The following is a 15,758-nucleotide window of genomic DNA, read 5'->3' as shown; positions in this document are numbered from 1 at the left end:
ATTACAACTGTCACTAGTGATTTAAAAAAGATTATATTGTTATTAAGTATCAACGTTACAGGTACCTGAAAGTGGATGCCTAAATCTAGTCTCTCAACAATCAATTCCATCAAATCTTTCTATATTATCTGAAAAAACCGATAAAGGTCATAAGTACGAGACTTTGAACCTTTCTAAGTTTAGTTCTGCGAGTCCTCCATTAAGCAGAGCTACTTCTCCTCTCAACAACGACCACGACAGTGGATTGAAAGTCTGGCATTTAGTGAAACATCACGATTCTGATGCTCAAAAGGAAGGAGAAAGGGGCAATAAAATGGTGTCAGAAATTTATCTCACTAGGCTACTAGCAACAAAAGTAATTTAACACCTTTAATATTATATTTTAACTATTATCAAATTCTAATTCTTGTATGATATATTTTAGGGCACCTTGCAAAAGTTTGTTGATGATCTTTTTGAGACAATCTTTAGTACAGCACATCGTGGAAGTGCATTACCTTTGGCTATAAAATATATGTTTGACTTTCTTGATGATCAAGCCATTCAACATGGAATTACTGATCCTGAAGTGGTTCATACGTGGAAGAGCAATAGGTAAACATACCTACGCATAACCTACATTTTAAGTTTTGTTACAACGAACTAATTTTTTTAAATGTCTTTTTTAGTTTACCACTGAGATTTTGGGTTAATTTAATTAAAAATCCTAATTTTGTATTTGATATTCACAAGTCAAACATTGTTGACTCTTGCCTGTCAGTGGTCGCACAAACTTTTATGGACTCTTGTTCAACATCAGATCATCGACTAGGTTAGTGTGCACAAAATGTTACACTGATTTCATACTTTACTGTTGTTTTTTTTTGCTTTTTTTAGGAAAAGATTCTCCAAGTTCAAAACTTCTGTACGCTAAAGATATTCCTGTCTATAAGGAGTGGGTAGAAAGATATTACGCTGATATTAAAGTGATGCCTGCAATTTCTGATCAAGATATGGGTGCTATGCTTGCTGAAGAGTCGAGGGTAAAGATTTACATTTTTCTTAAATTTAAACAGTTTAACACGGCTAAGTTTAACAGGAGTCATCTTTACGACCTTACACGTTTTTTATCTGAGTTTCAATAAGCTCAAGGGTTTTTAAACCCATTTTTCAAATTTATCTCAACTGAAAACCTTAATTAATCGTAATATATTAATTGGTCAAGCGGACCATGAAATTAGTGAATTTAATGAATTAAAATGAAGTATACTTCACTAAATCTCTCCGTGGCCATTTCATTTGTCGTTGAGAATCCAATCCGATTACACAACATTTGAAAAATGGCAAAAAGGAGGGAAAATTCAAAAGGTGGGGTTGAGATGGGAAGTTAGTGTCCGAGTGGATCAAGGTCACGATAGCTCAAGTGGTAGAGCAGCGGCGTATCAAGCCGAAGATCGTGGGTTCGAATCCCGCTCGTGCCATTGACTCTTTTTATCTCAACTGAAAACCTTAATTAATCGTAATATATTAATTGGTCAAGTGGACCACGAAATTAGTGAATTTAATTGTTTAAATTATTCACATATAATGTTGTTTAAATATTCACATATAAATTATTAAATATAAATTTTAGATTTAATCAAAGTATTTATATTCACTCAAAGGGTTTGATTGAATCTAAAATTTCTTTCGTTTTATAAATTCACTTTTTCACATCTTCAAAAACTTACGTCACACCAGACCACATCTCACAATCTCCAAATAATCAATAATTAATGGTCACTAAATACCACACAAATATCAACAAAATTTTTTGCCTTAAGTAATGAGGGTTAAGATGGGAAGGAGTCAGCCGGGGCACTGCGACCAATATTAGTCTATTATGCTATCTCCATTTTGTCTAGAGCTCTTCATTAAGCGTGCAGGTTTTTATTAGATACAAAAATGTTGTTAAGGGCTACCGTGCTAAACTTCAAGCCTTGGCTTTTCCTCTCCTGGGATTTGGAATCTCTGCCTTCTCACCAATAGAGAGCATTCTGATTTTGCTTCTTTTTCCTGGAAATGTCTGTACAGGCTGCTCTGAGTCTATACATATGCTCTAGTCTGCATGCCTATTATACAATTTTAACCAATTATTTGATGTACATTTGTTTTTGGCAATTTGGTATTCTACAAAAGAGTTTAGGTAATTAAATTTTGTTAAATTATAACTAGTTGTAACTAGTAGTAGGGTGATATCATTGACAATCTGAGAAACTGCTTAACACGGTACCTGGTACCTACTTAGAGACCATAGGGACTTGAAAGTCAGTTCAGGCCACCTTAGATTATGAACCTAAGAACCTCAAGGTGTATAAAACCACCTGGAATGCGATACTTTAGGAATATTGAAATACCAACCTCAGAAATCAGTTGATAGACAAGAAAACCCTAATAAAAGCATTTGAAGTGCTCAAAATTGTTTTATGGTTCTCTGGTCTTGGGTGAGAAAACGCACCAAAGCCGTACTGCTCATCAGGGCCTAAATGCACTTTCGGTGGGTTCAGGTTTAGTCCCTTAGCTTTTCTGCAAGCTGGAAGGTGCTTCTGCCCAAACTTCCACAAGATCAGCTTTCCCTCAGTGGAATGATTCATTCATATTAGAACTAAAATGGTACAGTTAAAAAGGTTGGGTTAGAAGGTAAAAAGATTGCTGCATTTTCTGACAGCCAGGCTGAGCACGAAGTACTGGATTTTGGGTGTCCTGGGGGAAGCAGATAAAGAACCAATTGTACCTTTGCCTTGGGTATACTCTAGTATGCTTTGTTGTACCCAGGGCAAGATCATTGCCATGTAGGGTCAAGGAGGTTCTATGATAATGTGCTACAAACATAATTAAAAACACTTTAACTTACAAAACAGAAATATATCAATTTGTTTTTTTGTGTGTGTATTTTTTAACATACATATTAGTATTTAGAGGGTAAGAGATGTCAATAATTAAGTCCCTCTCTTTTTTTTCTTTCAGCTCCATTCTTCAGAATTCAACACAAACTGTGCTCTTCATGAACTTTATACATATGCAATGAAATATAATGAACAGTTAACTGTGACCCTAGAAGAAGATGAATTTTCACAGAAACAACGGCTAGCTTACAAATTAGAGCAAGTACACAACATAATGATTGCAGAAACGCATCAATGAAGGAAGGCAGATTACGTCTGCATATAGTTTGCTCAATCGTCAGTTAGGGACAAGGAATCTTCCCAGAAGTGCCTCAGTAGTGTTTCTGCTGAAACATAGTGTGTGTGTACAGTGATGCCATGTTATACCACCGAGACATAAGTCTGAGAATTTATCTTTATTTTTGGCATAGATAATTCATTTCCTATACCTACATATCTCAACCACTTATGGGACACAAAGTGATGAGATTTTTTTCTCCAAAAGTACAGTGAACTTGTAGGCAATTTGTAAAAAAAAAAGAAAAAGATAGATAAATTCTCAGTTTTTTGCTGAGATATTGTTCATAAAGAATTGGTGGTCACAAAGACGCTTATGCGAGAAAAAAATTTTTACCTTCCCTCATCCCTGGTTGTGACACCTTCCCTTACCGTATTTTATATATGTACTTAACTGTTGAATGTTTTGTATTTCCTGTTGTACAATTGATGTTATTTATAATGTGCTTAAACAACCATATCGAGTTATTAATGTAATATCTTTACAAATTTTAACCGTTGTACATGCTGCATAAACCTTGTGAGTAATGTTACTGTTTTAACATGCTCCACCCTTCTAGTAAGGCAAAAAAAAAAAAAACACACACAATACCATGAATGTCATGGTTTATTCTATAAAAAAAAATAATTAGCAATAAAAGTTCCAAGCAGATTGTACAACTCAAACTCGTGGGGAGTGTTTCTTGTGAAATGAGTTTTGATGTATGTCAATTGACTGATACCGAGATAATAATTGGGAATTGATATATTGAATGTTTTATCGTCGTGTAATTGTTGTATCCCTGCAAGGTCCTTTGTGATACCATTCTTAATACCTTATCTTGTTGCCTCGACACTACAATTATACACACTAATCTAAATGTGCGCTGTGTAATTTATGTTGTGCCACAGTTGACTCATAATTATAGCAATAATTGTTTTTTCGTGTGTTAATATGCTTTCTAACTTCAATGTAATGATCAATTTTGCTCAGAATATTTCATTCCTTTAGAAAATCGTGTTTCGACAATACAATCATTGTTATAATTTTATATTATTTATGTATGCATATTTATTATATTTAGATATATGTTATATTATTTTGTATACTCAATATTATATTAAAAAAAAATTTGGGCTTTTTTTTAAAAGAAAATAACAGTCATGAACTATGTTGCATACATGTACATTTTTTATATATGTAGGAGAAACCTACTTATAAAAGTACACATTATGTAAAAAAAAAATTATAAGAAAAAAGAGGCAAATTGCTTGTTACCAGTAAACAAATTCTTACTCACGACTTCTTAGCTTATTAATTTTTTTTTAAAATTTGTACATACTTTATTTGTGAATATTTTAATGAGAGTTTTATTATGGAGGGTAATCAAATAAAGGAATGAATCTTATATTTTTTTAATTCATAAGTTCAGTAAAAATTAAGTTATTTGAGTAAATTTGTATTTAACAAAAAATTGCTTTATAAGGTATTCACGGTAAATCAAAATTAAGAAAAGTGGTAATGAATTTTTCTGAATTATTCATTCCGTCCAGTTTTTTAATTTATCAACAAAACATAATTAAAAATAAGATATTCTGAATTTGTTTGATTAACCCTCTTAATTATTTATTTTGTAATTACTCGAATTGCCATATTTTGAAGCACTGATTTTTTGTTTCACGTGTTTTAGTTCCTGTGTCCATGCTTGTGTAAATAAATTGTACTTAAAATAAGTGATGATTTAAAGTGTAAATAATTTACTACATTTCAAGGCATGGTTCGAATGAAATGCTTTATAAAACTGCTAAAACGAGTGTTGATATATTAAATTTATAAATGTCTTAAGAGGGAAAAAATAAAGAAAATATATTTTACACGCACTCTGATTAAATAAAAGTAATTGGATTTTTCCCCAAAATTATTGGAATTTTTTTCTGTACTCAAATATAAATGAAGATGCAGAATCAACATCCTTGTAATGCTTAAATTATTTATATTCTTATTGTCATTTAATTTCAGTCTAATATTTTAAGGATTTATGAGAAAAACTTGAGACATTTTCTTACCAATGGGGTACATTCAGATAACTATGTCCAGTCTCAAATTAAATTTATGTAAGAGTTAAAAGGAAATTTACTCAAAAGTATTTTGAAGCATATATTTTTTTATGTATTAGATTCTCTGTTTATTTTCTAAATTTTTTTTTACATTTATCCTTATAAATTAATCAATTTTATATGCTTATACTTTATTCATTCCTTATTGTATGTATTTTAAATGTATTTAAAGTTCATTTTTGATAATTTATTTAATGATGTTGCAATAAACATTCCATTATAAATTAACATTGATTTTTTTTTCAATTATCAATGTTTAAAAAAAAATTAAATGAACAATTGCAACAGGAAAAGTAGTTTTGTAACTATTTTTTTTTGTGAAAATTTTAACAAAATAACATCTTATTTCAGAATCTTATTAAATTACGGGTATAATGTAAATGTTTTTTTTTTCCTTAAAAAATATACTGTGGTGTACATATTAAAATGTCGCACCCCCAAATTTTATTATTACCTACAATAAATATTCAAAATTATGTATACACCGTTAAATTTAACAGGGAGGAAAAGGATGTGCGTGTATTTACATAGTATAACATCACAATTAATTTCTACCATTTATATTTTTGTGGTATGTTCTTTTTTTTAAATTTCATTGCATTGTAATTTACGAAGCAATTTCTTTTCTAAATTGAATTAGTTGATTCAAACTAAAAGTGTCTTGATTATATGCTCAATTTTATTTTTTTGTTTAAAATTTTTCTTTAAAAAAAAACTATCCTGAATTATATAACTTGTGCGAATATTTTCATGTATGCGTTTTAATTATCGAAATATATCTCGTTCATGTATTCCGCATTTTTTATAATGTAAGTAGTTGTATATAATATAATACCTCAATCTAAAAATGTATGTTAACACTAATTGAAACGATTAGATAAAACATTGTACAATTTTCCTCGATACTTTGTCCAAATGTTATTCTCAACAGTCCATTAGTGTCAGACTTTGACAAATAAATGTTAACTGTATATCACAAGTAACTTTTTCCCATTAAATGTATATTATAATCTATATGTATCACAAATAAATGGCATGCTGTGAGTTTGAGTAAACTGGACATAGTTTTTTTTTTTTTTTTTTAATTTTTAATTTTTTTTACAACTGCATTCTTATTTTCCACTGTCATATCCAATTTAATTACTGAATTCCTTTTTGTTGAGTGAAAAAAATTGTCCTCAGCCCTTTTGTGTAATATAATCTATACATATATATATTGTAACTATGCTTACCACAATAAATGTCTACACTATTATATTAAAAATGACTGCAAGTACCCCACACTTGTGGAATTTAAAATGAATAATTAAATCAATAAGAAACTTAAAAAAAAAGTAGAAATGTATTAGGCTTTCTCTCGTATACACAAATAACAGTTTCAAAAGTTTAACGAATATTTCAACTTTATGAAGGAACTCAGTGGTTAAGTTGTTAATTGTGTGTAGTGTGACGCTCTGAATGTATGTTGATGTCTTCCAACTCCCCCCCTTTCTACACTTGTTTTTTTTTTTACGCATGTGAAAAGTTTCACATTCCACTGGCGGCAGCGTTTTGTATCGCTAGTGTTTGCTGTGGTCGGTGTAATAGTTAACCCCTGTATGTTTCAAATCGACACAATTGATCGAGGACCAAGTCGATTCAGTGTGATTCTAACTAACCTCTCTATTAAATACGTACGTGTTTAATATATATAAATATATATATGTGTGTGTGTGTTTGTGTGTGTACATAAGTGTATGTATTTATGTATGTATGTCGATGCTTTCCAAGTTTATGGTTTTACAAGTGAAACACTGGTCGGTGCCCAATTTAGATTCTCTTTTATAATAACTTGTAAATATATATAATTATGTAAATAATTATAATCGTCTTGGAAGTAGATAAATGAATTGCTTCCAGACATTCAATCTTTTTGATGTAATATGTTGTACACCATATCAATATTTAAACTAAATGTTAAATGTATTTTTATTTGCTATATTTATTCTATTTCAAAATGAATACACATATAATACACACACAAATACAAGATTTATTATAATAGATATATGTATATCATTCAGTGTCGTGTCACCATTTAAGGTGTAATAAGCAAAAAAAAAAGAAAAAAAATTTCTCAACGAATAATTTTAAGTGTAAAACCCTTTAATTGTAAGATAACTTTAAAAAATAACAAAGGCTGTATTTTTAGTTCCCATTGTGATAATGTGTGTTGGTTGTTGGGCTAGGACCATCTCAACCATTTCTTTTCTACTGACTTGCCAAAACATCAGTTGCAATGCACTTGTAAATATTATAATTTGCTTAAATCTATGTAATGTATGGAGTGTCCATTCATTTATAATATACTGAATCTGTTCGTACCCCTCCCCTCCCAAGAACTAATATCATTTGACTGTAAGCTCAGTGTTTTGTCACTAAACTATGGCATTTTTTCATAACAATGTTGTTTTTATTCTAAACCCTTGGACTTCAATTTTTATTTTCTGGAATTATACTTTTGATAATTATGATAATGACTAAATCAGGATGTGTGATAATTTATCTGTTCAATTATTTATTGAAATATAAACAAGTATTTTATTATAAAAAATACTATAATAAGGAAAGCGCACTATGGCACTGGATTAGAAGGAAGGAGACAGTGGTGTCCGAGTACAATCTGCATCGGACTCTTATTTTCCACGGTTGCAGTTCTGGGTTCAAATCCAAGTAGACCACTGGTTTTTAATTGATAATGGTATGAAAAATGTATTGTTAAATGTTTTGACTCCTTGTACATGACACCAAATGGGTAGTTGCACGTTAAGCCCTCCTGTATGACAAGAATTACTGTACTACAGCATGGCAATGGTTTATTACATTTTTTGCCACCCCCTTGATGTGCTGATCCTAGAGTTTATACCTCAAGGGAGTTTACCTATCCCGTTATGCAGCTACATCGCTAGTACATCACTTAAGCCAGATGCTCAGGAGACCGTCGCTTCCTAGCCAATTTTCTTATTTGCAGCAAGTCAGCCTAGCTTTGAAAACCAATTTTTGGTCCTCAAATGGTGTATCTATTGGAACTCTTGAGCTCAGGAGCATAGACTCTAAACCGCAGAAGGATCATATTAACCTGATACAAAATTGGTAATACACAGTTGACACACAGCATACACAGAGTGCTGCTTGATGGTCCCACTTAACTGAAGTTCTTACTTGGCTCCATATAGAAAACGAGTAGGAATGCCATCTGATATGAGAATTGTGAGAATGAAAAACAAAAATTTCCTGGCTTTGACAGTATCATGAACATTATGATGAAAAATGGGCACAACAAAGGACAATGTACTGCTTACATACTTGTTAATTGGCATGCTACCTTCTGGTTATTTCCCCTAAACCTGTAAAATGTCTAAAATAATTTTTGACAAAAAATTAAGTAAACCACCAAGTCGTTTCAATTCCATAATTGTTTTTTAAAGAAACAAAATTACACTAGAAAAACTAGGTCACATTCAAAGGACTAGATACAACTTCACTCTTGGTTAAAGTAGTGGATAAGGTTATCGCAAGATTCAAAACTAAGAAAGTACTGATTTAGATTTACTAGACCTGAAAAAAGCCTTCAACATTGTCTGGCACTGATTGAATATAAATTTCTGCCACACTTGATCATAATTATTATGTCCTACTTTAGTGGCAGAGAATGTAATGTTGATGATGATGAAGAGGAGAGTGATACTAAGTGGGTTTTGTATTTCAGCCTTGTGGCTTATTGAACTTTTCCGAGTTTCTTTGTTTAGTTCAAATGACTTGATCCTTCTGTTAAGAAGTAAAACTGAAGAAGTAAAAAGTGAATTACCTTGGCCGTTGCTCAATTCTTTTCCGGGGTCATTTTGGTACCTTAGGTTATGTCTGCATTGAGCTGTTGTTTTGCATTCAAAGAAAATATAGGTGGCAGGTCCTTTCTTATTTTGCTTAATCTTAAGCCGGGAAACACTTACCCGAAGCTACCCGACGCAAATCCAAACTCCGATTTTCCATAAGGTTGCATTACCCCCGTGCACATCTACCCGATGCTACCCGACGCAAATCCAAACTCCGATTTTCCATAAGGTTGCATTACCCACGTGCACATCTACCCGACGCTCTGCGATCCCCACTGTCCAGATTTTCGTCGGGTCGCATCGAGTACAGTCGAAGACAAAAGAACCGGACACTCATATTTTTATTCAAACTACATGTATTATTGTCGTTATATTAATTACAACATACTTATTTTAATATAAACCAAATTAACTGTGATTAAAAATTAATTAGTTTTTATTTAAAAAATTAATTTTAATGGTTTGGTAGAAAATTAATCAAAACACCGGAATACGATTTTTTGATATAATGAATTTAACTAACAATTTATTGTACTCGCTTCGGCGGTACATATACTAAAATTGGAACAATTTATTACACGGTTTTGCTCATAAAATTTAATTAACAATTTATTTCATAGTTTTGCTCGTAAAATTACACCATTTTGTAATGTCGGGTAGCATCAGAACAGGACACTCATATTTTTTGTAGTTTATTTCAAACTAAGTACATGTAATTTTGTCGTTATATTAATTACAACATGTTATTTTAATGTAAACCAAATTAAACGAGATCAAAAATGCATAAGTTTTTATAAACATTGTTTAATTATGATGGTTAGGAGTAACTTTATTTAAAACAATTAAGTTTAACAAACAATTTATTAGATGGTTGTGCTCATAAAATTTAACTAACAATTTATTACAAGGTTTTGCTCAAAATAGTGCATTAAGAACAAAAGATGCGTTGCGATTGTGATAGTGATTATTGTGATAAACGCTGTGGACTGTACGCGACGTGTGCTTGCGTCGGATTGATGTGCACACCCCACCAAAACGTGGCAAGGCGTCGGGTAGCGTCGCATGGCGTAGCATCGGGTAAATGTGTTTCTGGCTTAACCATCATAATTAAACAATGTTTATAAAAACTTATGAATTTTTTATCTCGTTTAATTTGGTTTACATTAATATAACATGTTGTAATTAATATAACGACAAAATTACATGTACTTAGTTTGAAATAAACTACAAAAAGTATGAGAGTCCTGTTCTGATGCTACCAGACGAAAATTTTATGAGCAAAACCGTGTAATAAATTGTTCCAATTTTAGTATATATACCGCCGAAGCGAGTACAATAAATTGTTAGTTAAATTCATTATATCAAAAAATGGTATTCCGGTGTTTTGATCAATTTTCAACCAAACCATTAAAATTAATTTTTTTAATAAAAACTAATTCATTTTTAATCACAGTTAATTTGGTTTATATTAAAATAAGTATGTTGTAATTAATATAACGACAATAAAACATGTAGTTTGAATAAAAATATGAGTGTCCGGTTCTTTTGTCTTCGACTGTACTCGATGCGACCCGACGAAAATCTGGACAGTGGGGATCGCAGAGCGTAGAGTAGAGTAGCGTTGCATAGCATCGGGCCGACGTGCACGGGGGTAATACAACCTTATGGAAAATCGGAGTTTGGATTCGCGTCGGATAGCATCGGGTAAGTGTGTTCCCTGCTTTAAAATGGGCTCATCCTTGAATATAGCATGTTGTATAGGCATTTTCTCAGATGCCAGTGACTGTTAAGGAGTAATGTCATTCCATGAGTTTTACCATATCAAGCGGTAACATTGGGTTTGAAAGTTTGGATTAGGATTGTTCTGGCACTTGTTTTGTTTTGTGTTTAAATGATGCGGCATCTTGCAGAGCAGTAGGGAAACTGTAGCAAGAGAGGCAAATTATTTCCCTAAAATAAAATGTAATGTAAAAGAAGCAAAGTGTTGTGAGTTCTCTTTTCTCCTTAAATATTTATTATTTATAAAAACTTTTAAAATAAGTACCGTAGGACTTGCTGATCTTCCTCTCACTTTCTCTGGTAGTTTATTGGCTGGCACTTTTATGAGGATTTTTTTCAGAGTAACTTATTTTAAGTGTCACAAAGTAGAGTTTATTTTTTACATGTGTACAATGTCTATGTACATTAACATACATGTGCTTTTTCAACTATAATATCACTAGCATACTCGAGATTGGCAGAGTCTTGTTATTGCTTCAGTGGGCTATTTTGTAATCGCTTTGAAAAAGAATCTTATAATTGGAAGCATCTTTGAATTGATGCAGTACTGCTTGGGTGTCTTCCTGGACATCTCTCAAGCATTTGATCGGGTATGGCAGCACTGCTGTGGACACTTGAGATTAGTTAAATTTCTCTGTATCAGTATGATATATACCCCCCACCCAAAAAAAAGAAAGGAAAAACATACCACCCACCTTCCACCATCCCATTTGCTGCTTTCCATTATGAGAAATGTGTTTGCAGAGCTTCTTGTCAAAGTGGTAATCATGTTAACAGTGTTAACCTTATTTCTGACTGCCAGTTCAACTTTGGTCACTACTACTCTATCAGAGTTGAAGCAGTACTATCCACAGTAACTTCAGGGACATTAACTTCCTACCATCCATCAGCTACCATCCTTAGCAAAGTACTCGAGGTGCTTCTTAAAAAATGCAAATCTTTCTGTCACTACCACTCTACCAAATTCCAATTAATAAATTGTATGCAATTTCCTAAAAAGCCTAAAAGAGATCCCAAGCGACGAATGAATCAACATGCCTAAGACGGCTCACAACTTTTTAAAATACAAAAAAATAAATAAATAAAATAGAGGAGCTTGAATCGGTATTAAACAAAGTTAAAGACAATAAGGCACCGGGTAAAGACCGAATACCATTTGAATTTTTTAAACATGCTCCTCCCAGTTTTCTCTGCGTGCTGTTACCCACTTTTAACGAAATATTTAATTGGGGGGGGGATATACCTTGTAGTTTTAAAGAAGTATAAAATTTCCACTGTATAAAAAAGGAAACAGAAATGATGTCTCAAACTACAGAGGGATCTACTTCATTAACACAGTTGGCAAGTTGTATTCGGGTTTGCTTTTAAACAGATTAATGAATGGATAAATAATAATAACATAATTACAGAATCGCAAGCTGGGTTCGTCAAAACTACTCAGCCGTGGACAATTTTTTTAATCTAGTGAATTTAGTGAAATTGAAGCTTAGAATAAAGAGGCAAAAAGTATTCGCATTTTTTGTCGATTTCACGTCGGAATTCGACAGTGTTGACCGACATTCTCTAATCTGTAAATTATACGATCTTGGTCTTACTTCTAAATTAATAAAGTCAATTAAAAATTTGTTATGCAATACATCTGCCAATGTGTGGTGTGTGGATGGGATCTCTCGAAAATTTTATACCGAAATGGGAGTGAGGCAGGGCTGTTTGCTCAGCCCAACACTTTTTTCATTATATATTAATGATTTGGAGTCATGCTTAGATGGTGGTGTGTATGTGGAGGGTAGTGGCAGAATCAAGTTGTTAGCTTATGCAGATGACATAGTTTTACTTGCCTCTTTACAGGGAATGATCAGGTCTTTACAACAGTACTGCCTCAGATGGAACTTAAGAATAAATCTGAATAAGTCTAAGATTATGGTGTTCAGAAATGGGGGTAGACCTGCGAAAAGTGAGAGGTGGTATTTAGAAACTGAGGAGATAGAGGTGGTGAATGAGTATAGGTATTTGGGAATCCGACTCACGCCGGCACTGTCAATGAACAAACATGTTACGGATGCGGTGGGTAGAGCAAGGATGGGACTAAATTCTATCTGGAGACCTCTTATAGACAACGGCGATATTGCGTACCCGACTAAGCTAAAATATTCAACACAGTCAGCAGGTCTATTTTATGCTACGGCGCTCAGGTCTGGGGAGGAGAGATGTTTGGACAGGTAGAGGGGTTTCTACGGTTCTTCATCAGAAGGCTGTTCAGGCTGCCTCAGTACGCTCCCTCAGCCTTCCTCTATGCTGAGACGGGTCTCCTGCCAATTTTTCTCTACACTGCGAAATTTCACTTCGACTAGATAATAAGAATTTTATCCCTACCAGACAATAGACTCCCGAAGATCCTAGCCAAGCAGAATGTAGATAAAGAAATGTATTGGTTTAAGGAAATAAAAAGGCATATCATGCAATTTAATTTGGACTTGTCCTTAGACCGGAACAATAACGACAGAGTTGAACTGTGGAGGGATGGTTTGAGACAAGTTAGACGGCCCATTTGTGACAATATAAAGAGACAATATTACACAGCTTTGGCCAGTTCAGACAGTTTCCCACTCCATAGAGAGCTTCTTTTCAAACCCCAAATTACCTAATGGATCTCTCGCTACCCTTGCTATGCGGTGGATAATAAAGTATCGGGGGGATCTGTTTAACTTAAACTGCAAACACTTCAAGCAGCAGGATATTAACTGTGAACTTTGTAGTGGTACAGAGCGGGAGGATTTGTTCCATTTCTTGGCAACTTGCCCTGCACTGACCGCTGTCAGGAAACACTATTTTAGTAGGGAAACTCTGTCTAGTGAAATTCTGCTAGAATATATTAATGGCAAGGATTGGGCTGTCTTGGTAAATTTCTGCAAAGAGGCTTATTCTCTTAGAGCCAGAATCAGCACCTGGTGAGGGTGGAGGCGGCTTCTTTTGTCGGATTCCCCTGAGTAGGTGAAAAGCTCATTTTCGACCTGAATATTATATTTTAAACACTTATATATATATTTTTTTTACTATTATCTCTTGTGGTAGATAATGCACTGCATTATTATTTATTTTTACTTTTATTATTCCCATTTACTTTACTTTAGTTTATTTTATTATTGAGTTATGTGCACTATAAGTAATCATAAATAAGAAATGTATATATTTGCAATCATGTTTCAGCTATTATTATATAATTATGTTCTATTATTACATTACTGAAATTTTTGAAGAAAGTATGTATTCCTTTTGTAAATATTAATTATAATTACTTGTAAATAAGAGAGATTTATGTGCTAGACTCCCTCAGACGGTTTTAAACCATGAGGAACGTCTTTCTTGCTCTGTAAAATATACTGCCGATCTGTAAACTTTGTATATACTTTAAACAATAAAGATATATAGTAGTAGTAGTAGTAAATAAATAAAATAGAATAAAACAAATTAAAAATCCCCGTTGCCGGTTAAAACAAACCTATTAGACTCACTTGAGCTATAGTCGTCAAATCCACGTCCGCCCACGTTTTTAATCCGGTTTCCTCGGTCCTTTATATCATCGTGCAGGTGACAGCATAATTAATTAGATGGAAGACAATTTAACCGGTGCGATGAACTGATTAAGCTTATTCGCATAAATTATACATATTGATCCGTTTGGTTTTAAGAGAAGACTATTTATTACACGATATACATCGGAATGCGACCGACGAATTAACATAATACAAATTTAGTTTATTAATCCTATCTAAATAAGTTATTTACCAGAACTTTTGGAAATTAATGAAAGGGTGTAACAAAAGTACAAGGTTTTTAGTTTTTTTTAGTTCAATTCTTTTCATTGTTTTCTCAAAACTTGAATATTCTGCACCCCTAAAAGCAGAATCATGTGCCAGAATAAGATATGATAGACGAAAGAGCGATGTCGGGGCTGTGTGCTAGATGAGAGAGAAGTTCCAAAATCTCTTCGTACATTCTTGAGTTGAATTACGTGATTACGGTTTAGTAATTTAAATAAGCTCACATTTTTGCATGTATATATATATATATATATACACGAATGTACAAGGTCGAGCCTATCATTTCTCGCTGATCTTCGGCAATTCCAGCCTCGAGAATCACTCACCCCGGGTGCTGGCAGTCCGGGGTCAGACCTCGGACTTTTTCGTCCAGCCGCCGAGGTTGGGCTTTAAGGGCTTTCACCTGCTAGGTCATTTAGGCCCCAACGCTATCTTTCACCAAATCCAGACCCGGTCGCACTCTCTCATTCTTAAATCCATTCTTTCTTATTTACATACCATTCGACCAGTTAAGCTAGAAACACACTTACCCGATGCTACGCCATGCGACGCTACCCGATGCTACCCTACGCAAATCCAAACTCCGATTTTCCATAAGGTTGCATTACCCCCGTGCACATCTACCCGACGCTCTGCGATCCCCACTGTCCAGATTTTCGTCGGGTCGCATCGAGTACAGTCGAAGACAAAAGAACCGGACACTCATATTTTTATTCAAACTACATGTATTATTGTCGTTATATTAATATAAACCAAATTAACTGTGATTAAAAATGAATTAGTTTTTATTTAAAAAATTAATTTTAATGGTTTGGTAGAAAATTAATCAAAACACCGGAATACGATTTTTTGATATAATGAATTTAATTGACAATTTATTGTACTCGCTTCGGCGGTACATATACTAAAATTGGAACAATTTATTACACGGTTTTGCTTGTAAAATTACACCATTTTGTAATGTCGGGTAGCATCAGAACAGGACACTC

General features: G+C 33.2%; 1 protein-coding gene across 1 annotated transcript in view; it reads left to right on the top strand.

The window, feature by feature from the left end:
* LOC106671707 (plexin-A1) overlaps positions 1-3,780 on the top strand; it is a 349,969-nt gene extending 346,189 nt beyond the window's left edge. The window contains exons 22-26 of the mRNA XM_014402642.2: positions 62-355; positions 425-594; positions 669-811; positions 877-1,022; positions 2,986-3,780. Of these exons, the coding sequence (XP_014258128.1) occupies positions 62-355; positions 425-594; positions 669-811; positions 877-1,022; positions 2,986-3,162 (930 nt within the window). The 3' untranslated portion in view covers positions 3,163-3,780. The remainder of the gene's footprint in view (positions 1-61; positions 356-424; positions 595-668; positions 812-876; positions 1,023-2,985) is intronic.
* Positions 3,781-15,758: the final 11,978 nt, after the last annotated feature.

Source organism: Cimex lectularius, unplaced genomic scaffold (assembly GCF_000648675.2).
Source record: "Cimex lectularius strain Harlan isolate CLEC.00 unplaced genomic scaffold, Clec_2.1 scaffold141, whole genome shotgun sequence".
Taxonomy (NCBI): Eukaryota; Metazoa; Arthropoda; class Insecta; order Hemiptera; family Cimicidae; genus Cimex; species Cimex lectularius.
Note: the sequence above shows the minus strand (reverse complement) of the source record. Positions and strands in the feature narration are given on the sequence as shown.